The sequence below is a fragment of the Cyprinus carpio genome, chromosome B8 (assembly GCF_018340385.1).
Source record: "Cyprinus carpio isolate SPL01 chromosome B8, ASM1834038v1, whole genome shotgun sequence".
NCBI classification, from domain to species: domain Eukaryota; kingdom Metazoa; phylum Chordata; class Actinopteri; order Cypriniformes; family Cyprinidae; genus Cyprinus; species Cyprinus carpio.
Window position 1 is genome coordinate 7490815 of NC_056604.1, and position 26011 is coordinate 7516825.

The 26011-nt window shown below is 37.4% G+C and overlaps 1 protein-coding gene across 4 annotated transcripts; it reads left to right on the forward strand.

The window, feature by feature from the left end:
* itgb4 (integrin, beta 4) lies at positions 1–25977 on the forward strand. 4 transcript variants are annotated; one of them, XM_042729454.1, is made up of 42 exons: positions 1–190; positions 5037–5121; positions 6926–7008; positions 7457–7555; positions 7653–7857; positions 8855–8951; positions 9033–9204; positions 9332–9598; positions 9758–9847; positions 9946–10068; positions 10547–10714; positions 10801–10877; positions 10974–11176; positions 11350–11453; positions 11825–11920; positions 12017–12146; positions 12251–12376; positions 12572–12678; positions 12978–13011; positions 13109–13303; positions 13679–13782; positions 13897–13955; positions 14085–14108; positions 14437–14585; positions 14711–14890; positions 15104–15252; positions 15487–15694; positions 15779–16099; positions 16270–16430; positions 17222–17402; positions 17565–17702; positions 17794–17976; positions 18069–18200; positions 20290–20451; positions 20820–20981; positions 21241–21354; positions 22079–22228; positions 22501–22689; positions 22873–23028; positions 23195–23356; positions 23662–23769; positions 24921–25977. In XM_042729454.1, exons 2-42 carry the CDS (start codon positions 5043–5045, stop codon positions 25058–25060), a joined length of 5787 nt encoding a protein of 1928 aa, XP_042585388.1. In that variant the 5' UTR covers positions 1–190; positions 5037–5042; the 3' UTR covers positions 25061–25977. The 4 variants fall into 4 exon arrangements, with proteins under 4 accessions (XP_042585388.1, XP_042585386.1, XP_042585387.1 ...); XM_042729452.1 differs by lacking the exon at positions 1–190 and adding an exon at positions 2696–3116; XM_042729453.1 differs by lacking the exon at positions 1–190 and adding an exon at positions 2696–3116 and having other exon boundaries at positions 5041–5121.
* The last annotated feature ends 34 nt before the right edge of the window (positions 25978–26011 follow it).

Here is a 26011-nt window from a genome sequence, read left to right on the forward strand (position 1 = left end):
GCAGTCCAGGGCGTTTGCCAGTGCTTGGAAAATGTGAATTTAAAAATGCATGAATGTTTGTAAGTATGATACATAACATTTGGGCCGATTCGGAACGCGCCTAAGATGCCCACAGATGTTTTCTAGGGGCTCGCAGATTTTTGACACAACCTGACGGTTACAGGCGACAGCGGGCTTCCTCTCTGAAGAGGTGAGTTAAATCACTTTGTTTTAGCAAATAAAACCCGTTTTTAATATTGTAAGTGTTTTAAAAACACGTTTAAACTGTTTGCAGACTTTACACGCTTTATGGGTGGTCGGATTTGCCAGGAGAAAGCCTGAGAGAAATGTTTTTGACCGTTGAGGGGGAAAACAATATTTGTTTTGGAGAAGTGTTTGTGTAAGTCTGCGCTGTAATATGTATTTATAAAACATATGCAGCAGGTTTTAAGGAATGAACGATTCATACATCCTGCCAAGAATGGTAACCATTGGTATTATTCACTTGTAGTCAGCATTGATTCTTAAAGCTTCTTGCACACTTCTTTATTAAGGCATGCGTTTTCCTTTAAAGAAGACACAAATCTAATTTCCCATGAGAAATAATATGTTAGCAACAAAATAAGCGACTAGTTCTAACACATGATATGTCTTTAAAGTCTTGACACTTGTTGCTGCTTAGTATAGGCTCACCTGCAAACCTGTCTGTTGCCATTCTGGATTTTAAAACATTTATTTAGTATTTCATTTGTTAGTGTTTATTTTTTATCTATCTATGATAAATTACAAAAATTAAAATAGTAATTATTCATGACCCAAATTTTGAGTGCAAAACCTTCTTTTGACCTTTTTGAAGATGACAATCAGCATTTAAAACAAAATCGTTAATTCATTCATTCTCTCGGGGCCCTATTTTGTACACTATTTGTGGGAGATGCTTTTAGCCGGGCTACATCAGTAACAATAACGGTAACTGTTAACTATGTTTGACAGTTATTCTTTGTGGTGGGGAAAGGGAAATCCTGAGAGGTATCTTCCTGACCGTTTAGGAGGAATACAATATTTATTTTGGAAATTGTGTCTGACATTGGCAGAAGATACAGTAAAAAAAAAAAAAATTCCTAAGAGCAAAAATTTACACAAAACTTAATAAATTTGTTCATTAAATGTACAATCAAACATGTAATATTTGCCACTTATTGCGATTTTCAACTGATTAATTTGTATCTTTGTGCCAATTTTGTAAAAATCCAAACAGCCTGTATGTATTCAGTGTTTATAAATAAAAGAAGGTTAATTATGAATTGGATGTCTTTTAAAGCCAGAATTAATGCTTTAAGTACATTGATGTTTTAAAAAAAAATATCCAAGGGAAACATTCAAGCACGTGAGGAAATGCAGTTGGAACTTTTCTGATGTCTGGTAGACAGAGATGGCAATAATAGCAGCTAAGTTTTTCCACAGGTCTTTCTCGAGGGACAGCTGTACCACACACATCCCTTTCTAACGTTTCACTGAGTGCCAGGCAGTCTGATTGTTACTCAGGGAAGGACACACCTTATTTCTGACTCATTGTGTGTTTAGTGTTATGCATCTGCCCTGCGGGAATGTGCTTCCCATGATTTTACGTTGCCATGGTGTGTCTGTACACTTTTCCTGTATGTTTTTGTTTGTTTTTGGCTATCTGGATTGTTTTTGTCTATCTATCTATCTATCTATCTGTCTGTCTGTCTGTCTGTCTGTCTATCTGTCATTCTATCGTTCTGTTAATAAATCTGTCTGTTTTTCTATCTATCTATCTATCTATCTATCTATCTATCTATCTATCTATCTATCTATCTATCTATCTATCTATCTATCTATCTATCTATCTATCTGTCTGTCTGTCTATCTATCTATCTATCTATCTATCTATCTATCTATCTATCTATCTATCTATCTTAGGGCTGCACAATTAAAGTCAAATTTATAATTGTAATTACAATTACAGATGCCACAATTACATAATCGTTCAAAGCGGCAATTAATCCTTCAAAGTCCACTTTTAATTCTGAGTACTTAAGATGTGTTTTGATCTGTCTGTCTGTCTGATAATATATATCTCATTCTATCATTCTATTTATCCTCTCTATCTCTCTCTCTCTCTCTCTAAGCTGGTCTGGATGAGGTCACTGACCTGGTCAAGTTGTTAATGGAGGTCGTTCTGGAAACTTTTGCTTTGTTCCGCACAGGAATGCAAGTTTTCACCACTTTCTCTCTCCCTCTTTCCCTGTTTGTTCTCTGTATCTCTTTCTTACTCTCTTGCTGTCTCACTCTCTCTTTTCCCTCTTGAATTAGGGCACATTTTAGTGGCAGTGACATTTGAAAGACTTCAAAGGCAATGCTCTGTGTCAGCTGTTAAGTTCATTTGAGTGTGTGAAGTCTGTCAGATTGTTTTTCACGCATACCTCTGAGTTTAGCTGGTCGCTTTCAAAACTATCCGCATTGTCTTAATGTGTGACAAGGCACGTGTTCGTGTGTGTACCTGCATATGCATGTGCAGGAATGAGTGTGGCAATGATTCTTTGTACCCTGCAGGCAATATATCTGCCTGCCACTCCCTGTGCAAGGGCAGGGTTTCTTCACTCTTTCCCTCTCTTTCTTTCTCTCGCTCTCTTTTCCTCTCCCCCTTGGGGAGGAGCTCTGACCTGTCATTCTCAAGTCCACACAGGTGAGGGTGCTGCTAAAGGAATGTGCAGAGAGCGAACGAGCAGAGGACAGAGGGAAAGGTGGAGCAACCTTGTTACCTCACAAAGTCAGAGAAAGAAAGGAAGGGTGTTGCCTGCAACCCACCTGAACAGCTTGAGCACAGGAGGAGGGACCAGACACACATTCACTCTTAAACACAAGTCGTATCTGGGGGGAATATTCAGTCGATTTTGCACAGCACCAAGAGGGGTAGGAAGGAAACTTTTTCCTGCAAGCACAAGAAGTTTCCCTGTTGTTTGGATTTGTGAAGACGCAGGTGGAAAACAGGTTATTTTCCCTCTTCAGTTAATCATTGGACACAAGGGAGAGAATTAAGGATTTTCTTTTAGAGAGCTTTGCTGATTCTGGTTGGACTCTGGGACTTGGATTGGGAAACAACAAACTAAGAGGTTTGTGAGATCAACAGTCTTTTAGTAAAGACTCACAGTCATGCATGTATTTTGTTAGGCTCTTTTTTATCTCTGTACTTTCCTCTTCCTCTTTACTTGCTTGTCTCTTTTTGTTTGTTGTGTGTTTCAGCTGATGTTTGTGGCTGGCGAAATGAATAGAATTCTTTGAATCAGTTTGCTTTAGGTCTTTAAAGTTTGCCCACTACTGTTCAGCTGTTTCTGTTTTTCATCTTCTAAAAATATTCCAGTAAATCTTTATAAAGTGAGTGGCTGTATGTCACGTCACTCACTTTATGAATATTTGAGAGTGTTTGGCTGTTGGTTGTTTTGCCTTTTGCAAAAGAGAGTCTGAAGCTCTGAAGCAGCTTTCATTTTAAGTTGTTAATTTTTATTTGAATGTTATGCATTATGTCCAGCAATTCATATTTGTGTCTGGATCATTCTGTATATATTGTGACTATTAGTTTTGTTGATTGTATTTTAATGTCAGTATTATTCTCAGATGAATTCACATTTAGACAAATTAGTATTTAGCTTTGCCGGGAAAATTAGCTTTAAAAAAGTTGTTCCTTAAAGTTTCAAAAGATGCAAAAAGTGCAGTGTGAAGAAATGACAAGTCTTATTAAAATGCTTCATTTGCCACAAGAAAATGTCAAGTACAAAAAAATGTCTAATAGGCTATATTTGTAGGTACTTCTGGGTTCTGTTTTTTTTTTCTCTGTGTATGACTAAACATGATTTATATGCCCAGGTTAGCATAGGCCAGATCAGGTTCACAATAGCATGCTAAGGTCTGTTCAGGTCTCAGGCACAGTGATATTTATATACGATTGAGTTTTCTTGCATCCGGGAGTGAAATTCCAGTGATTTTGGTCAAAATATGAACTTGAGCAGTTATATGTGAATGTAAAGTTAATGGATGTGCCAACATTTAAAACATCCTGTTTTGAGGTGGAAAAGTATTGTTTTGTATAATTTGGGGGTTAGTTTTTGGTTGGATAAAATTTGCAAGGCTTTCAATTTAACATGATAATTTAGTACACTTATTTTAATAAAACTGAACAAAATGCAGGGCTTCGAAATTCAACTAAATACGCTAAAAAAAGAAGAATGAGAAGTGACAGTGTCTGATGCATACAGTATGTGCGTTGACACATGCAAAAATGTGTCTTGTTTCTAATCAGCAAATATTGATATGGAATTAAAGTCAGAAATTTATGTAATTACAAAAAAAATTAAATTAAAGTTATATCACATTATGCAGAATACAATCTAAAATGAATTTTTGCATTTCAATTAGAAAAAAATAAGACCAAATTGTAATGCACAAATATATAATATGAAAAGTTGTTCTCAAACTTTCCAATGTCTTTCTCTTCACCATGTCCATCTGTAGAGGATATGAGAGGAATTCCTGAGGAATCATTGGTCTGTTTCTCCTCTTTACTGTCAGAGTTCAGATTTATGGGGGGTGAACTGGCCTCAACTTTCATTTGATGTTTTCAGGGAGAAAGGGAGAGAGTGAAAAGCGAGAGAAAGTGATATCGGGCAGGTGGATCAGATTTCTGCATGTTTTTTGTGATTTAAGCACTGATATAACAGCTGAGGTGCATGCTATTCTGCTGTAGATTAGATATGGACAGTGGTCTCTAAAAGTCTCTAAAAGTGTAATGGACACATACAGATAAATGATGTAGATTTCAAGTAAATGTCCACTGCAGTGTGTCTGGTCATGATGAGGTTTTTGCTGAATGTTTTATGGTGTTTACCAAGGCATATCTTGAATGCCTTGAATTACTCAGTTCAGTTATGATCAGTTATGGTGTGTATCTCCGTATGTGTGCATGTGAATCTGTTTGTTCACCATGTTTAACTTTATGTAAAATGTGTGATCTCGCTGTTTTTGTATTTATGTTTCAGACAGAAATGGGAGGATGGGCACTACGTCTCGCTGTGGGGATCTACGTTCTCTTGCTCGCTGTGACAGCCAGCTGTGCTAGTGAGGGTGGGAACATCAACTCTTAAGCCCCCTTAACCTCAAATCTCAATTACAAAAACATTTTTTAAGAAGCAATGCCAAGTCAGTTAAAAACATCAGATTACTTTCTGCTAACTATAATTGGTAATGGCACCACCAATATATGTGATGGCATTTGGGTTGATATTTTATTATCTAATACAGTGAAGTACTTTATATATATATATATATATATATATATACATATATACAGTGAAGTCCAAATGCTTTGCATGCTATAATGTGTGTATATATATATATATATATATATATATATATATATAGTGCGTTCAGAAATTATTCAGACCCCCTTTCACTTTTTTCAATTTTGTTATGTTGCAGTCTGATACTACAGTTGTTTAAAGTCATTTTTTCTCATTAATCTACACTCTATACCTAATAAAGACAAAGTGAAAACAGATTTTGGAAAAATGTATTAAAAAGAAAAAAATGAAATAGCACATTTACATAAGTATTCAGACCCTTTGCAACAACACTTGAAATTTAGCTCAGGTTCCTCCCATTTCTCTTGATCATTGCTGAGATGTTTCTACACCTTGATTGGAGTCCATCTGTGGTAAATTAAATTGATTGGACATGATTTGGAAAGGCACACACCTCTCTATAAAAGACCTCACAGCTGACAATGCTTATCCAAGCGAAAACCGAGTCATGAGGTCAAAGAAACTGCCTCCAGAGCTCAGAAACAGGATTGTATTGAGGCACAGATCTGGGGAAGGCTACAAAAAAAATGCTGCTGCACTGAAGGTTCCCAAGAGCACAGTGGCTTCCATTATTCTCAAATGGAAGAAGTTTGGCACAAGAACTCTTCCATGAGCTGGTCACCCAGCCAAACTGAGCAATTGATGGAGAAGGTCCTTGGTTAGACTGGTGACAAAGAACCTGATGGGCACTCTATTTGAGCTCCATGATCATATATGCAGATGGGAGACACCTACAGAAGGAGAAACATCACTGCAACACTCCATCGATCTGGGCTTTATGGTGGTGTGGCCAAACGCAATCCTTTCCTCAGTGAAGACACATGTAAACACACTTGGAATTTGCAAAACAACACCTGAAGGACCCTCAGACTGTGAGAAACTAGATTATCTGGTCTGATGAACCTCAATTCTAAGCATCATGATTGAAGGAAACCAGCTCTGCTCATCACCTGCAGAGTACCATCCCAATAGTAAAGTGTGCTGGTAGCAGCCTCATACTGTGGGGCTGTTTTTCAGAGGCAGGGACTGGGAGACTGATCAGGGTTGAGGGAAAGCTGAATGGAGCAATGTACAGAGATATCCTCAATGAAAACCTGTTCCATAGTGCTCAGGACCTCAGACTGGGCCAAAGGTTCACCTTCCAACATGACAATAATCCTAAGCACACAGCCAAGGCAACACAGGAGTGGTTTAGAGAGAACTCTGTGAATGTCCTAATTGGTCCAGCCAGAGCCTTGACTTTAACCCTATCGAAGATCTCTGGAGAGACCTGAAAATGGCTGTCCACCGACAGTCCCCATCATCATTTATGATAGTAGATAATAGATTTATTGTTAAAAATAATGATGGAAAAAGTATTTGGTTGCTTCTATTTGGACTCTTTCAAAAATAAAACAGTTGGTTTGAAAGTCATTGCAAAAATGGCTTAGAAAAATGTTAAAAAGTTAGTTTGGAGGAAGTCTCCGGTATCATTTGTTTGATGTTTAAATGTTTTATTTAATGCATTGAAATTCAAAGGTTTCCCAGATATATAATCCTAAGAAGACTATGGTTTTTGTGTTGCATAGTGAACCACTGTACCGCTGCCAGGGCAAAAACCTGCTCAGAATGTATCCGGATTGGCACAGGATGTGCTTACTGCCCAGATGAGGTGAAACTTCCTGATCCTTATGCTGAAGAATGAATTGATGTTGTTTATGTGTATCACATGTTTTCATAACTAGTCACTATGACGTATTGATCCAGAGTTCAGGTCTGTATTAGAGTATTAACTCATTTATGAATGAATGAATGAATGAATGAATGATGCATTTATATAGCGCTTTATTGTATGTTGTACACAGTGATTTGATTCTTCTCTTTTTTTGTCTTTACTGTCACTTTTGAGCAATTTAATGTGTCATTGCTAAATAAAAGTATTAATAAGAAAAAAAAAAATCTTAATGAACTTCGACAAGTACTGTATTTTATTTTATGGCCCCCACTGCAAATAACACCTATAGTGTTTGGTTATTTGTATGTTCATAAAACCTATTGTAGTTCTCTGTATGACCACAGCTGTGTCATAGCTTTTATTTTTATCTGTTATTTCTCTTCAGCTCTTCGAGTATGAGCGTTGTGACCTGAAGGAAAACTTAGAGGCCCGTAAATGTAGTAGTCGGATGGTAACAATTGAGAGCACTCTCAAAACTGAAGAGGTTTGTTTTATCAGAATCTGCCCCTCACTTTAGTTACATGTCCATGTCATGGGGTCATGTGTGTTTATGCATTTGTGTGTCTTTATGTGTTTTTCAGAATATCAAAATCAACAAGGCACTGAAGTACTCTCAGGTGGCCCCTCAGCTAACGAGGATGACGCTTCTCCCCGGGGAGGAGAAGGATGTGGAGATGGAGGTGTTTGAACCAGGCCGTGGCCCTCTGGACCTCTACATCCTCATGGACTTCTCCAACTCTATGTCTGATGATCTGGACAACCTGAAGAGGATGGGAGACCAGCTGGGTGAGCAAGCGAGGAGGGTGATGTAGCATAGTGGTTAGATCTGGGCTGGTAACCATTGTAATTTGGGCTGGGTGTTATATGATGATTTGCTGTGTAAAATTAAGCACCACTGTAAATTTTGCAATAAACTACAGTAGAAAACATGGTGTTAGAGTTGGTACTTTTAGATCTGACTCAGTTTAAACTGGAACTCTGATTAAACAGTTTGTTATATAGCCAATATAAAATAATAATTTTATATATTATAACTAGGGCTGTCAAATGATTAATCACGATTAATCACATCCAAAATAAAAGTTTTGTTTACATAATATATGTGTGTATACTGTGTATATTTATTATGTATATATAAATACACACACATGCATGTATATATTTAAGAAGAATATGTTATGTTATATATTAAATATATTTATATATAATATAAAATATAAGAATATAAATATATAAATGTATATACATGTAAATATTTTCTAAATACATAATTTATGTGTGTGTATTTATATATACATAATAAATATACCCTGTACACATACATATATTATTTAAACAAAACTTTTATTTTGGATGTGATTAATCGTGATTAATCATTTGACAGCCCTAATTATAACCAAAAGGCTAAACATTTTTTTAGCTATATCGCCCTGCCTAGTTCAAACATTGCAAGGGGAGATGCAACCATCATAACTGACAAGTGTCTGCTAAATGAATAATGAAAAATGAAGACCTTAATAATTTTACATTGGCTGTTGTGTCACGTCCCACTGTTTTTCATCTTGAGCCATAAGTGTTGCATTATTTAGATGGTGGGTCAAGTTAACTTCAACTTTTAAATACGTATTTTGAGTTTCTCTCTGAATCTATTGAGCATTGTCTTGCTGTTTTCGAAATTATACCCCTTGGGCAAGATAGGGTTGGGAGCCACACTCATGAGTACAAAATTGTTTGTTTTGCAACATTTTAATAATCACTCATTGTCTGGTTTTACCTCATGTAGCTGAAGTTGTTGGCACACTCTCTGACGATTACACCATTGGATTTGGCAAATTTGTAGACAAAGTCACCGAGCCACAGACAGACATGAGGCCATCCAAGTAAGAATAATACAGCGTTAATGCACCACACAGTTTGACTTTGTCTGCACACGCTCCTTATATATGTGTTTCCTCTTACAGATTAGCAATGCCGTGGGCCAACAGTGACCCTCCGTTTTCATTCCGTAATGTCATCAGTCTCACCAGCAACATAAGCACCTTTAGACAGAAGCTCCAGCGAGAGCGCATATCTGGCAACCTGGACGCCCCCGAGGGGGGTTTTGATGCCATCTTACAGACTGCTGTCTGCCAGGTCTTAAGAGTTTATATTTAAGAAGTTAATTTGGTAGACAGAAGTGAAAAATGCTTGGCATTTTCAGTACTGTAAACGGTAACTTATTCTTTACTGCTACAGTATAACTTTTTTCTCATTTTCACAGGAACAAATTGGCTGGAGGAAACACAGCACCCACTTGCTGGTCTTCTCCACTGAATCGGCATTCCATTATGAAGCAGACGGTGCCAATGTTGTTGTTGGGGTCTTGTTTGGTAGAGATGATGAGCAATGCCATCTGACTTCAGATGGAAATTACACACATGATACTCGTCAAGACTACCCATCTATACCTACCCTAGTGCGACTTCTGTTGAAACATAACATCATTCCAATCTTCGCAGTTACTAACCACTCCTACACTTACTATCAGGTTTGTATGCTTTTAAATAGTATTTTAATTGTCTCAGTGACATTAGTGCATTTTATGTCCATTTAAAAGTTCTCAGAGACCCCAATATGAATAATCATTATATTGAAGAGTGGATATAAACTTCCTTGTGACACACATTTTGGTTTCCTTTGTGTGTAGAAACTTTCTGAATACTTCCCTATTGCTGAGGTGGGACAGTTGCAAGAAGATTCCTCTAACATCTTGAACATTTTAGACAAAGCTTTTCAGGTAAATTTATTTTCATACCAAATACCTTGCTGAGATTATTATTATTATTATTATTTAAATGGATGTAATTCTTTTTTGAACCATCATTTTTTGAACAGAATATTCGCTCCAAGATCAGTATCCGTGCAGAAGACAGACCAAAAGCAGTGGTAGCTGAGATATTTTCTCAGTCTGGCACATTTTCTGAGTCTAGCATTTTCCAAATCAATCCAGGTGAAACTGTGAGTGCCTTGACTTCTTTTTAACAGACAACTTCAAATGTATTCTCTCACACACTTGCCCGTTTTTTCAGAAGGTAGAAATATAATGAAGGAAAAACTAAATAATTGAATATGAATTAAAAAGTTAAATCATAATCCAGGTCGGGCCAGTAATTCAGATTTTTTCTTGCCCTGACATTTTCCCTGTACCTCAAGCTAATTTATTGATTTATGTATTTTATTTATTAAGTTGCAGTGCTTCTGTTTTTACGAACATATTTTTAATTAATTTAAAAAAAAAATTATTTCTTTAATTATCTTTTATTTATTTATTTATTGAAATATTTAATATTATTTATTACATATTCAACAGAAAACAAAAAGCATGCTGGCTGTCACACTAGCTGCATGCACTGCAATTTTATAAACACAATTTTATTTTTTTTAAATACAAAAACTTTGTCATAAATATGCTGATTCAAGTTTTCTCTCTGTAAAGGGTAAATTTAAAGTCCGTCTGAAGGCTCTTAATCGGGTGGGACCGCAGCATGTGTGTGATGCCAACCAGGCTGACCGGGCAGGAATCTTAAGAGTCAAACCAACCACATTTAGCTCTGCCTTCAGAATCAATGCTGAAGTGCTCTGTCATACATGTGACTGCGAAAAGGTGAGGCCTGCAACCTCTTCATAACCCTTCTCCTATTCTGCGTGTTCATTTAAAATCTTACACTTCTGTTTCTACTTTAACATCAGACCCCAGTTAAAAATGCAGTGCGCTGTAACAGCCGTGGAGATCTTGTCTGTGGGAAATGCCAGTGTTATGATGGATGGTAGTACTCATTTTGATGTCTTTTGACACCTTTGGTTTGTGCCGATTATATTGCAGTCTAAAACCCCGCTTCTTTTCTCTGCACCATCTCTCATAGGCTAGGCCCTTTCTGTAACTGTTCAGTAGGTGCCTCCACAGACTCTGCCATGTGCATCGAATCTGGGAAGAGCGAGCCTTGCTCGGGCAGAGGAGACTGCATGTGTGGGACCTGTGTGTGCTATAACCCAAACCAGTTTGAAGGGCCCTTCTGCCAGTTTGACAAATCTCAGTGCCAGAGATTTGGTGGATTTCTCTGTAATGGTTAGTGAAAAGATTTTTCGATTTTAATATATCCCAAATTTATTGTGAGAGATGAAAAAAAGACAGGCAGTACCGTCATTTGATAATGTTGTATTAGTTGCAGACATGCTTTGATGTGCTGTCATAGTTAAGTTTCCAGATTTATGACCTTTTATCTTTGTTTGCAACAACAGAACGTGGAAGCTGCAGTATGGGCAGATGTGTTTGTACACCGGGATGGACTGGAGATGCCTGTGAATGTTCCATCAGCAATGAATCATGTCTTGACAGCAAAGGGGTAATGTTCACAAAAATATAAAGTCACTATGCAAGCACACTATTGTTCAACAATATAGGCTCAGTAAGATTTTTTTTTTTTTTTTTTAGAGAAAGTAATATTGTTATTAATCATGGATGCATTAAATTTAAATGACTGCTGAAAATTCAGCTTTGGCATTACAGGAATAAATTGCATTTAAAAAATATATTGAAATAAAAAAAACAGTTATTTTAAATTGTAGTAATAATTCACAATATTACAGTTTTATTTTTTTATAATTTTTTTTATTAAATAAATGCAGCCTTGGAGAGAATAAGAGACTTCTTTTAAAAAATTAAAACATAGGTAAAACACAGTTCTGTGTATAATAAAAGTGTTCTCTTTTGTAGGGCATCTGTAATGGTCGTGGTGTGTGTAAATGCGGTCGTTGTGAGTGTGAACACTCCGGACTTCCACTTAGCCGCACTTGTGAAGCAAACTTCCAGGTACGACTGTGATGTGTTGTGTTGTTTCGGTCTCTCTGTATTCCCTGTTAATTAGTTATGTACTTATACCAACTCCAACCGTCTTTCATAATGTAGCAACAATTGGGCATGTGTGAAGCCAAAAGGAGCTGCGTTCAGTGCCAGGCCTGGAACACCGGCGAGAGAAAAGGACAGAAATGTGATGAATGTTCCTTTAAAATCATCATGGTGGAAGAGCTCGAAGAAGGTAATGCATCAGATCTTAGTTTTATATTAAAAGACATAGCTATACTCATGGAGTTGTTTATGGATGGATGAAACAATGATGAATTGATTTACTTGTGTCCACAGATAAAAACGTAATAGAGACGTGCAGTTTCCGTGATGAAGATGATGACTGCACATACCACTACACTGTGAATTATCCATTAAACATCACAGACAAAGAACACCACGTCCTGGTAAAGAAAAAGAAAGGTGAGATATAAACAAATATTAATTGTACTTTTTATATGATAAAAAGTTTAATGATTTATACATTAAAGTTCATTTAAAATAATTTTTCATATACATATGTATTTTTTTTTTCTTACGAAATATAGCTCTTAAACAAGAGTGTGGTGAGTAATGCACGTCAGGGTTAAACTAACCGATTGTTTTTCTGTTTATCAGACTGTCCACCTGCAGGTTTCCTGTGGTTGATTCCTCTCATTATGTTTCTGATGCTATTGCTTGGTTTGCTCTTGCTCTGCTGCTGGAAATACTGTGCCTGTTGCAAGGTAGATATACACATATACAATTTATTTTACTTTACTATATTTTACAGCATGTCAAAAAAAGTCCTGAAAAGAAAGTTTTGTCAAATTTAGTAAACTTCCAAAGACAATTTAATACACACACACCTTCCCATAACCAGGCACAACATCAGGATTCTCCAGTGTCAAGTTATTTTCTGTTGTCAGTGAAACTGAAAATACTGCACAAAGAACAAAAATACAGTCAATCCGAACATGTTTAATGTGTATTATACAGCTTAGTGGAACAGAACTGATTAATGTTTGCTCTCCGTCCCCAACAGGCATGTCTTGCTCTTCTCCCATGCTGTGGCAGAGGTAATCATCTTTCACTCTGTTACACTTCAGTTACACTATCCAGGGACCAGCAGAAACAGATTTACTGTTTTGTTTTTAATGTGTTTGTGATTGGCAGGTCGTATGGTGGGATTCAAAGAAGATCACTACATGCTACGCCAGTCTTTGTTGACCTCTGATCATTTGGACACCCCAATGGTGCGCACCGGCCCGCCCAAAAGCACTGATATTGTGCGCTGGAAAGTGACAGACAATGTTCATCGAGGACAAAACCACCCACAGAACCAAATCAAACCCAACCCCAAAGAGACAAGTGAGTCTAGAGCGACATTCAACTAGTTGTCTAGTCATCTGGTGTGAACAGGTTTCAGTATTAAAGTACTAAATTCTTGTCGTTCCAAACCTGTGACCTTTTTTGTATTGTTCCACAATAGAAAGAAAATGTTTTGAAAAATGTTTCTGTATGGGGGTCAATGGGGGGTCCAAAACATCCACAGATGAAAGAGAGTCATGCAGGTTTGGAACGATACGAGGAAAGTAAATGATGGCAGAATTGTAATTTTTGGGTGAATTATCCCTTTAAATTTTTGGTTAACATGTCTTCTTTTTTTTAATCACACAGGCATTTTTTTCATGCTTGTTTAGCTTGAGTTCATATTCTTTTATCTCTCTGTATTTTTCTTTATAGTTCAGTACCCTGTTTCTCTTCGTTTGAACCGGCAATATTCAGAAACTCTATCCAACCCTGAGGCTCGAGACACAGACATGCTCAGGCGAGAAGTAGAGGACAACGTAAGTGCTTATAAATGTGTGATGCCCCCCCACCCAATAAAAAACATGAAACAACTTTTCCCACATGAACCGTCATGCCTGACTGCTAATTTCTCTTTGTTTTATCATAAACAGCTCAATGACGTGTTCCTGCAGATCCCTGGCTCACAGAGAGTGCAAAAGACTCGATTCAGGTGAGAAGTAGCTCTCAATGACTCATTAAAATGGGCTTGGCTGTGCCTTGTGGGCAAATTTTTTCTAAAGTATTGGGTGAGTCTCAGATTTTGACATGTCTTTTTTTTTTTTTTTTTTTTTTTTTTCAGGACACAAAGAAATTCTGGAAAGAGGTACAGTAGCTACAACTGAGCTAGCATTGAAAAAATACTGTACGTCACTTTAAGTCTGAGTTTATTGATTAGGGTAAATCTCACAAAACGTTTTCTTATTAGAATACTAAAATGATTTCTGAAGGATCATGTGACATTAAAGACTGAAACAATGGATGCTGAAAATTCAGCTTCACCATCACAGGAATAAATTACATTTTAAAATATATTAAAATACTATTATTTTAAATTGTAATAATATTTAGCAATATTGCTGTTTGACTGTGTTTTGTCAAATAAATGGAGCAACTTGAAGAGAGACAATAATAATTCTTATTTGCATCCACAGACAGAACAACACGATTGTAGACACAGTTTTATCTGCTCCTCGTGCCAGTTACCCAGATATTGTGAAACTGACAGATAAACAGGTTCAGGCTGGAAACTTCCGGGATCTGAAGGTGGTTCCAGGCTACTACACTGTAGCCACTGACAGAGGTACAGACACCCTGCACAACCCACAGACTTTTAACTACACTTAGATTGCAGTCTGTTGCCTGTTGTAACGTTTTGGGTTTGTTATGTGAATTTAATGTTTATGCGTCCATGTCCTTGTCTTGTAGAAGCGGCAGGGGCTGTGGAGTTTCAGGAAGGTGTGGAGTCAGTGGATGTCCGGGTTCCCCTCTTTATCAAAGATGAGGATGATGAAAAGAAAGAGCTGCTTGTTCAAGCTGTTGATGTTCCAGTAGGAACTGCGAAGATTGGCAAAGATCATGTCAACATCACTGTGATTAAGGAACATGGTAAGATGGGTTTAAATAATAAAGGAACAAATCTAAAAAAAATGTTTACAGAGAACATTTTTTCTTACACCATTGGCATATTTTTCAGCCAAATCAGTGAGGATTATTCTTAAAATCAAGCATTTTCTGATTTTCTGAATTTTTAAAGTGGGTATTAAGTGGCAAAATCTTGAAAACAGTTTTTTTTTTTAATTTGTGTTTATTCTCATATAGCTCGGAGCATCTTCACCTTCCTGCAGCCGGCATACACCTACAGTCGTCAGGATGGTGTGGCCAACATCCCGATCAGTCGTGAGATCATAGAGGACGGACGGACTCAGGTCACATACTGCACCCGTGACCTCACTGCCAAAGACAAGAAGGTAAAATACACTTTGCAACTTGGGTTTCACTACAAGTTCTGTATTTCTGTATTTATTTACATTTGATTAAAGTGATTCAATTTTCTCTAATAAAATGAGACCACAACAGAGATTGTGCCAAATAAGTTATATGCATATCATGAATATTAAATGATATGAATATGCAGGGAAAAGACGCCCTGAAGTCATTCTTATTTGTTTGATTGTGTGCTTATTTTTCTCTTGTCTTCGTAGGACTATATCTCAGTTGATGGAGACTTGAGTTATGCACCAGGCGAAACGCAGAAGACAGTTCCAGTGAAACTCTTGGAGCTTGGGGAGGGAGATGGACTGCTGGAGGACAAACAGGTCAAACAGTTTGTGATGGATCTGAGTAACCCACGGCAAGGTGCTAAACTGGGCCGTTACCCACGCACCACTATCACCATCGCCGATAAACCAGGTATATACCAGGCTTACAGATTTAAAAGTGTAATTTGTTGTTATTCCTTAACCTAAATTTGAATTGTCTCATATGTCCTCATAGAACCCGGTGTTGTGATGTTTAAGAAGAGTACTCAAACCTACAGTACATCTGACCCACTTTACTCCATCCCTGTGGTACGCACTCGAAACCAGGAGGGTCCGACCACTGTGCACTGGCGCACAAACAAAGCCTCACGCTTCGACCTCTCCGGTCCTCTCAAATTTGCTCCTGGCGAGACGGAAAAGAACGTTGTCATTGATCCTCGTTCGTATCCATCTCCCATCATACCCGAGACCTTTCAACTGGAACTGTTTGACCCAAGCAACAATGCAACTATTGGAGAGAGGAAAACCTCAGTGGTGAACGTCATCGATGGTAGAGGTGAGAAAACAGGGGGTTTAGAGTCAGTTTTGGGGTTCATGTTTGCAACCAACTATAAATGCAAAAATATTTATTGTATTTTAATTGATTTTGTGTTTTATGGGAAAAACTGAACCCTCCATTAATCTGCAGATGTTGAGTGTTACTTAATATTTGCATTGTCATTTCAGGGGATGGGAAAATGAATATCCAGACAACTGAACATGTTAATGCGCTAGGCACATCTCCTGGAGGACGCCTCTACGCCCCAACCAACATCAAAGCTGCTGCTACCGGCCCTAAAAACATCCGTCTGAACTGGACCCCCAGTGCAAATGCCAATGGTTACAAGGTAGGTCACGTAACATGATATGATAGAACATGTTACAAAATTGCATTAGTTTTTGTATCATTTAGTGTGTATAGTCTGTAATTTTTTTCTGTGTACCTCTGTAAAGTTTAGTAAAAAAAACTACTCGTAAATGAAGACGCCCAGTTAAGCAACAGTGATTATTCAAAACATCTGTCTCTGACCACTAATCCTGTTACTGATTAGATAGAGATGTGAAAATCTGTCAAAGTTGCAATATTTACACAGCGTTAACTAATATGAGATGGTGTTTACTTAAAGTTGTAGTTGCAAATGCCAGGAATGTGACGGGAGAACATTTAGGCTTTATAAGTCACAGTGTGATTTTATTTGCAGATTTTTTTCATTTATAGTGTATAAAATAAATTTAATTGTGCTGTTTTTAATTGTGCTATTTTAGACACATTGAATACAATATAAAACAATGATTCATATACAGTATGTATATGAATTAAAAGGTAAGGTGAGGTGAAGTCATGTGTGGTCAAGTATGTTGACCCATACTTGGAATTTGTATTCTGTATTTTAACCTTCTTTACTTCTATATATATATTGAACAGAAGTGTTTGTAGGCTAGTAGGAGATTATACATTGTGAGTTGTGTCATATTAGGGTAGATCTTTCACTGTTTTTTTTAGTCCCAGACCATTTCAAAGTTTTAGAGTTGCAATATTTAATGAAATTAATATTTCAATAAACAGTAGTTTAGATAAAAAGGCTGTTGAGAATGCTGTTAAATATTTCACTTGAGCTGTGATTTGCTGTTATTCTAGGTGAAGTACTGGATTTATGGAGACCCTGAGGCTGATGCTCAGGTGCTGGATATGAAGACTCCTCAGGCCGAGCTGACTAATCTCTACCCATACTGTGACTATGAGATGCGTGTATGTGGCTACAATGCACTCGGAGAGGGCAATTACAGTGATGTCATCCAATGCCAGACTCTAGAGGATGGTAAGTCAGTTGCTGGACTTCGCGGTTGTTCTAATTTTAATGGTCTTTTTTCAGATTTTTAGGAAGCATGGATGTCATCATTTTTTTACTTGGCTTTTTCTAGTATACCCATGAAGTTTATGTCTTACAAACATGGCCATCTTCATTGTTTTACCCCTCTAGTACCTGGTGAACCTGGTCGCCTGGCATTCAATGTCATCAGCCCCACTGTCACTCAGGTCAGCTGGGCGGAGCCAGCAGAGACAAATGGTGTCATTACTTCATATGAGGTTATCTACATACCCATCGACGAGGACAAGAGTAGGAGTCTTAAAAAACTTTTAAGACCATCTGCATGTCAGTATTGTAGTATTTAGTGCTCCTCTGATTGCACGTTTCTTTCTCTGTTTAGAGCCTATAGGACCTACTAAGAAGGTGATGATTGACAACCCCAAAAAGCGCATGCTGCTCATCGAGAACCTGCAGCCTTCTCAGACCTACTGTTACAAAGTGCGCGCTCGCAATAAGGTGGGCTGGGGCCCGTACAGAGATGCCACAATCAACCTGGCTTCACAACCTACCAGACCCATGTCAAGTAAGCATCTGGGATGGAATTGAACTCAAGTTCAACTCAAGCTGACTGTGAATTGATTGTTTTATTTGTTCTGGTTCATATCACTCCTACAGTTCCCATCATTCCGGACATTCCCATTGTGGATGCAGAAGCTGGCGATGAATATGATAGCTATCTGATGTACAGTAATGATGTGCGATCCCCAACGGGTAGCCAGAGGCCTAGCGTCACAGATCTGACTGAAGGTGGGTATTTTTTGTGATGTGGTGCACTGTTGCAACACATTGAAGTCAATGTAAACCACTGTTCAAAGGTTTGGGGTCAGTAAGAAAGAAATTAATATTTTCATAAAGCAAGGATCCATTAAATTGGTCAAAAGCGACAGTAAAGGGTTCTATAATATTACAAAAGATTTCAATTTCAAATAAATGGCATTCTTCTAAACTTTTTATTATTTTTTTTATCCATATATCTGGAAAAAAGTGTATCACAGTTTCCACAATAATATTAACCAGCACAACTGTTTCGGGTCAACACTGATATTAAAAGAAATGTTTCTTGGGTACCAAATCAGTATCTTAGAATGATTTCTGAAGGATCATTTGACACTAAAGACTGGAGTAATGGCTGCTGAAAATTCAGCTTTACCATCACAGGAATAAATTACATTTTAAAGTATATTAAAATAAAAAGTTATTTTAAATAATTTCACAATTTTACCGTTTCACTGTATTTTTGATCATATAAATGTAGCCTTGTTAAGCATAAGAGGCTTTATTCAAATACATAAAAATCTGGCTGGACCCAAACTTGAACAGTAGTGCATTTTCTGCACATCCTTGCTGAAATGACCAGGATAAATTTCAACCAGCATGGGTAAACTGGTTGGCCATGCAATTCTTGGTAAAGGGGACACCATCACACTAGCATCTTGACAATGGTAGTCTTTTCATCAGGGATAGCAGGAAATGTATGTTTTTCAAAACATGTCAATGCTTGTCTGTATTGCATGCCTGATTATGTAGATGGAATTGTTTCAAGCATTCAAAAGCTTTTTTGTAGTACGTTGGTCGGTAGCAGTCAGACATTGGCAAGGTCTGCCTTCATCTGCAGCGTAACAGGATGATGTCCTTACATCATTTGTATTCAGCTCCTTTTGAAATCAAAAGGTTCTTTCTTATCCCCTGAAGACCCCACAACTACTTGCCTTTGCCATGGAATAATGGCATTTTCTTTCCTTATGGCTTTGTAAAACTGGGTGACTGGGCTCTTTGTGGAAGTTGAACTTATTGTTTGTGCAGCGTTCAGGAATGTAACGTATGGGCTCCTACGGCTCTCATTTGGCAAGAATGATCAGACTGTTTCCTCGGCCTTGCTAAATGTTGCTAGCATCATGGATGGGCTCAGAAGACATCAGCTTCCCACCTTTTCTTCTTTCCTTCTTTGCCTTACTGTAGTTATTAAAGGAACACTTCACCCAAATATAAAAATTCTGTCAACATTTACAGAAGGAGATTCGGATCTTTTCCATAAAATCACAGTGATTGGGGATGGATGCTTCAAAAATGACATAAAAAAAACACCATGATTATGGTCTATGGTGGATATAAATAACCTTGAAATTAACATTTCACAAAAATTCATTTTTTAATTTTTTTTTTACATTTTTGGAGCTTTGTAGCCCCATTCACTTTGCTTTTTCAAAGTTTTGCCTACCATCCCCTTTTGTATTCAAGAAAGTCCTAGGGGTTTGAAAAAAGGAAAATAACAGAATTTTCTATTTTGGGTGAATTAAGTTGAGCACAGACAGCACACACATGTGCCTTGCTTGCTTCCCCACATGATTACGGAAGGCTCACGCTGGAAGCATGTCCAGCTAGTCGGTTCGGACCTGGATCTTCGTAAGGTGTCCTGGAAACTCCCTGCTGACATCATCCCCCGCCGCCTGAGCCCAGCCACCGATGCCATCGATAGTCATGCACAGACCCTGCCACAAGGTGAAGACCTGTCCCTGGCCGACAGCATGCCATCTACACCCAACGTCAACCCAAAGCTGTGCTAGCAAAGTCGCTTGAGTGCTAACTGGCATCAAGAGTATCAGAGTGCTAATTGCCATCTTTATGTAGACTGCTAATTCCATTGCTACCATAAAAATAGAGTTTCTTCGTCTGAATTGAGAGGCTTTCTGAAGTTTGGGTCTGTTGAGGTGATTCCCACCTCTGGGGTGCAGTGCAAAGCCCTATTCTGGAGCGCTAACTTCAACTGTGAACTCTAATGCGCTAATGGTGCTGTGCTAATTCATGATATCATCTTCTCTCTTATATGTTCTTACAGATCAGTTTGTAAATGGAAAGTGGGACCAGACTTTCCTGTTCCCAGGAGGAAGCGGTTCCCTTTCCCGCAACGTCAGCTCCTCCTCATCCACATACAGCCATTCCTTACCCCGTCTCGGTGTGACCAATAACAGCAGCACCACAACATACATTTCTGGCAAAGGTATCAAAGAAAAAAGTATACAATTTTACAATTTGAGCAATTCACAATTTACAATTCATTTACATAATATGTGTGTGTATTGTGTGTATATAAAATATATATTTATATATTTATAAATAATATAAATTATATATAAATATGAATATGTGTGTGTGTGTGTGTGTGTGTGTGTGTGTGTGTGTGTGTGTGTGTGTATACAGATAAATATACACAGTACACACACATATGTTATGTAAATTTTTATTTTGGATGTGATTAATGGTGACTAATCGATTTGACAGCACTAGTACATATGCTTCAAAAACAAAATTGTTGAATCCGTTGTCTCCATAGCTCATTAACCCATCTTTGTTTTTTGTCACAATCAGGAGGCTCAACGACACACAGATATGATATTAGGGATGGCGGACTTCTCAAAGAGGAAGTGATCCTGAGGAAACGTTCTGAGAACAGGCATTACACGGACGGTGATGGTGTGAGGGATTCTATTGTCATGGGAAACCTGTCTGGTGGATTTTTGGACAACTTAGGTAAATTAAGCCTGATAGATATGAGTGCACAAAGCCAATGGAATTTGATATAATGCCTCGCAAGGTGCAGCTTTTGGCAAGAATCCTTGGCTCACTCTCGCTTCAATCCTGCTCTTCTTTTTCTTCCCCTTATGCCATTTGTCTTCTCTCTACTCTTTTTTTTCTCCCGCTGTTTTCTCGTCATGCGACGGCTGCCTGCCAACCCTTTCCCGCCACACCCTGCCGTACCCCACCCTGCCGTGGCTTGGCTGTCTCTCAGGGGTCTCTAGCTTCAGCCAGAGTACAACTACCAGCTACAGCTTGAGCTCCAGAGCTCGTACTCAGTCTGAAGATATCAATGATGCACTGCAGAACCTGGATAGTGTTCTTCAGGGTGAGTGAACACGGAAACAACCAGCAGTGCGTCAGGAAGAGGATACTTTGAAACCATAACTTCCTTTCATAATGTAAAGTAGTTAAGCACAGATCTTTTAGTTAAATGCAGAACTTTTTGAGTAGGTGTTCTATATATTTAAATAAAATAAAACAATATTCATTTAGGCACCAAACATTTCAGACAGCTTTGAACTTATTTATTAATCATGATTATATTAAAAAGATGCATTTACAATAAATGGAACTCATAGAACACCCATTTTTTTTAAATATGTATTTAAAAAAGACAAAATGCAGTTCAGGGAACCAAATAAATCAGTGAATCTTTTTTTAGAACTGGTTCATTTACTTTTGTCTGAATGAACATATTCATGAAAATTAATTTCTCAAAAATCCTGCATTGTAGGAGAGCACATTTGACTATTTTAGTAGTTCACCTGGTAAGATCAAAATATGACACCAAAACATTTTTTTATGCTAAACAGTTGCTACTGGGAAAGTATCTTTTTAAACTGTTTTAGAAGCAGCTGAGCTACTGTCATACTACTGAAAAATGTAGTTCAGTTTGAAGCATCTTTTCTTTTACTTACTTACAGACTGACACACCTCAGCCAGTTCCCTGCTGTTTCCCCAGTGCTGAACCAATAAAACAATTTGTGGCTGCAAAATTAAATGTCTGTTCTGGTGTGACATTTTACCGTCTGCACTGCTTGTGCCCTCAGACTCGCGCTTCAACCCGGGTGTTCCTGAGACTCCCAGCAGACTGGTGTTCTCTGCCCTGGGGCCCACGGCCCTGAAAGTGAGCTGGCAGGAGCCCCAATGTGAGACCGATGTACTGGGTTACTGCGTCCTTTACCAGCTTCTCAGTGGAGGTGATCCATCTCTTCTCAATTTAAGTTGTGATACCTATTCATTACAAAAAGATATGATAGTATATTAAATTATATACTAAAATTAAACATTTATATGTATGTATGTATGTATGTATGTATGTATGTGTGTGTGTGTGTGTATGTATAAACAATTGTTATATACTGTAGTTTAACAGTTGACTTTTATATACTGTATATATGATGTACATAATAACAGATTATGTCTGTTGGATGTCTAACAATTTTTTGATTGTCTTTCGTTTCCCGTATAGGTGAAGTAAAGCGTATTGAAGTGAACAATCCCGCTCAGAACTCTGTGGTGGTTCAGGATCTCCTGCCCAACCATTCCTACATCTTCAAAGTGAAGGCCCAGAGTCGAGAGGGCTGGGGTCCTGAGAGAGAGGGAGTCATCACCATTGAGTCCGCTGTCGACCCTAAGAGTCCACTGAGCCCAATGCCAGGTGAGCGCACCTTCATTCTTAATTTGTTTTTGTTTTTTTGGTACCTATAAGGGCCAAAGTAGTTAATACCAGCATTAGCAGTGGCAAGTATCCTGAAATCTTCATTAAATATAAACACATTATTTTATGTGTATGTATCATTTACTAAAACATGTATGTATGTATGTGTGTGCTGTCATCCAGGATCTCCATTCACACTCAGCACTCCCAGCGCTCCAGGACCTTTGATCTTTACAGCTTTGAGTCCAGACACGCTGCAGCTGAGCTGGGAGAAACCTCGTAAACCCAACGGGGACATCCTGGGCTACGTGGTTACCTGTGAACAGCTGCACAGTGGAGGTCAGACACCACCCTCTTTATTTTCTATTTGACTTTTCTTTTTTTTCTTTTTTGACAACTGTACTTTGAATCCACATAAATATCCACAGCAGTCACTACTGCAATAATCAAAAACAACCTCTGTTCTTTAGCTTCCTTGTTAACGCTCTGTTTGGTGTCTTTGCAGGAGATCTTCGCTCCTTCCAGGTGAATGGCAATGCTGCAACTTCTTTGACTGTGTCTGACCTGAAAGAAAACATGCCATACAAATTCAAAGTTCAAGCCCAGACCACGCAGGGCTTTGGACCGGAGCGAGAAGGCATCATCACCATCGAATCCCAAGATGGAGGTATGCTGGACGTTACTACAGTGTGACTGAGAGAGTGATACTTTATGATAGTGTGTGTGTGCCTTTTTATGATATGTATCTCACTATGTACTGTATATGTTTAATGTTTCAGTAATATAAAATACTATAGTTCAATTAAATAGCAATGGATAAAATCAAGTCTGGCCCTGTACAACTTTCAGCTGAATATTTTGTTTAAATATGAAATACATTGCATTATATCATATGTCATCTTTGAGGGAAATCACTGGTAATAAATTTTGTTGAAGCTGAATAATCTCCTCTTTTTTTCTGGTCCTCCTCAGGCTCCATGTCACAGTACAGCAGTCATTCACTCACAAAGAGAGAGGTGTTCAACCTACCAACCGAGATTACTTCACACACCATGTTCTCCGAACCCTTTGTGTCCTCAGGTAATAACACACACCACATCTTCCAGGATGCAAAATTCACAATTGAAGAGTTTGTTCCTTTTCGATTTATGAGTTACAATTTCAGTTGAGTTGGCCTCACATGATGTTTTAATCAGCAAATCATAATTACATAATCCATTTTGACTAATTATGCTCATTTATTTTGTGATATGTATAATTTCTCAAATGATTATTTTTTTCTAAAATAAAACAAATTTCAATAGGTTAAGTTGAATGCTAACAGTTAAACACCACACATAAAAATAAATGAAAAACAAAACATTGAAATTAACATTTGAACCTATTGATTAATATTTATGTTTGGAGTAAATTAGACCACAGTGGGAAATTAAGATTTACTACTATTTTTATCATTTTAATTTTTATGTTTTGATTAATTTTTATATTTTTATTGATAAAATACATACTTTTAAAACAAATAAAAAATCTATAAAATTAAATTCAATATTATCTACTGAACAGAGTCTTTTATTGTTATTAACACACAGGTTTTAATTTCACAATATCAGTGTTCACCATTGTTTTTAGAAAGCAAAAATAAAATATTTAAATTATCGATAAAACTCATTATTTATGTTTAATCATTTAGTGAAATAGATCTAATATAAATAATATTGGTCACACTTTATTTTAAGGTCCAATTCTCGCTATTAACAAACCATTAACTATGACTTTTGCCTCAATAAACAACTTATTTGCTGCTTATTAATAGTTAGTACAGTAGTTGTTAAGTTTAGGTATTGGGTCGGATTAGGGATGTAGAAAATGGTCATGCAGAATATGTGCTTTATAATACTAATAAACAGCCAAGATGTAAATATTAGGTATTACTAAAAAGCAACTAGTTATTGGTAAGAATCGGTCCCCATACTAAAGTTTTACCCTAATATTATTATAAAATATAACAAAGTAGTATTATATATTATTTAATATATTATACACATTTATATTGGTGGTATATCAGTCATCTAACATTTCTGGAAATACCATACAGTATGTTGTGTGTATGATAATGTTATAAAAATGTATAAACAGTTGACTGAAATAAAAATTATTTCACTTAATTAAATTCTAGACTTTATTGTAACTTTTCGCTCATTGTATCGGTGTCTGATGTGTGTTTCTTCTAGAAGGGGTGATGATGATGTCGAGCAGGCAGATCACAGAGTCGGGCGGCACGGTCACGCGGCAGGTGGAGATGGTGCAGAGAGGAGTGATGTCCAGCAGCACCGTCACTAAGAAGGTGGAGAGACAGTACTACGAGGCCTAATTGACCTTCGTTCCCCAAGTGCCTTCAGCTGAAATCACATGGCAGAGCAGCAGTACCAAAACAACTCTAAAGTCAAACTAGAAATGTTCACAGACCAATGTGAACAACATATGGTGTTTATGTGATCATGAGAACAGCTGAGTGCTTGGATTCCTCGGATTATTGCTCATAAAGACCAAAGTTTTCAAGCCTTGATGTTTTGTTGAATGTAAAGACTTAAAACCTTTTAGTGTTATCTTATCGCTTCCAAACAGCTATTTGTTAAAACTTTTGGCATCAATCCATGTTTCATGTAGTGTTTGCGAGAAATGTTTTTGGCGTATGTGGCGTGGGATACAGTTCAGGTGCTCATTTGAGCTAGATTGTGTTCGTTTTGACGAGGTTTGAATTTGGCAGGTTTCATATCATGTTGTTTATATCATTGATGTTGCTTTCAAGATGTATCAAGTTATTTGAGCATGTAGGTTTTCTATATGAATTTTCACATCAAGTATGCTATGTCTCTTGAATTAACTCCTAAATCAGTTTTTTTTCACTTGTATCACAAGAGCGCATACATATGGACTCAATTCTTAGGACTGTAAATATGTTACTAAGGTTTGTTTTTTACTGCCTGGTTGCAAGATGTGCTGTTGTAACTTCAGGCCTGTGGCTGTATTTCAGAAGAAATCTGACAGGTTTGTACACTGCTGGGAATTTGGAAAAGATTAGCAATCTCACACCTATGTACCCCTCAAATACATTTTTACTGCCTTTAATCATTGGTTTGGTACTTTTGACATGGGAAAACATATCTTTTTTTTAGTTTTATATTAAAATTGCATTTCACCATAATATTCAAGCCGTAGTATGTAGTATGCAAAACGTCTCACTGCATATTAATTTACCGCAACAATAAATCATACTACCACAGTCGACTCCTTGTGTGTCAGCTTTGTTTATCAGAAAAAG

Bases quoted from the DNA above. Each gene is read 5' to 3' on its own strand.
- itgb4 (XM_042729454.1), top strand. From the start codon at position 5,043: ATGGGAGGATGGGCACTACGTCTCGCTGTGGGGATCTACGTTCTCTTG. The intron at 13,956-14,084 runs GTGAGAAGTAGC...TTTTTTTTTCAG, and splicing joins GTGCAAAAGACTCGATTCAG to GACACAAAGAAATTCTGGAA. The intron at 14,586-14,710 runs GTACAGACACCC...CTTGTCTTGTAG, and splicing joins CACTGTAGCCACTGACAGAG to AAGCGGCAGGGGCTGTGGAG.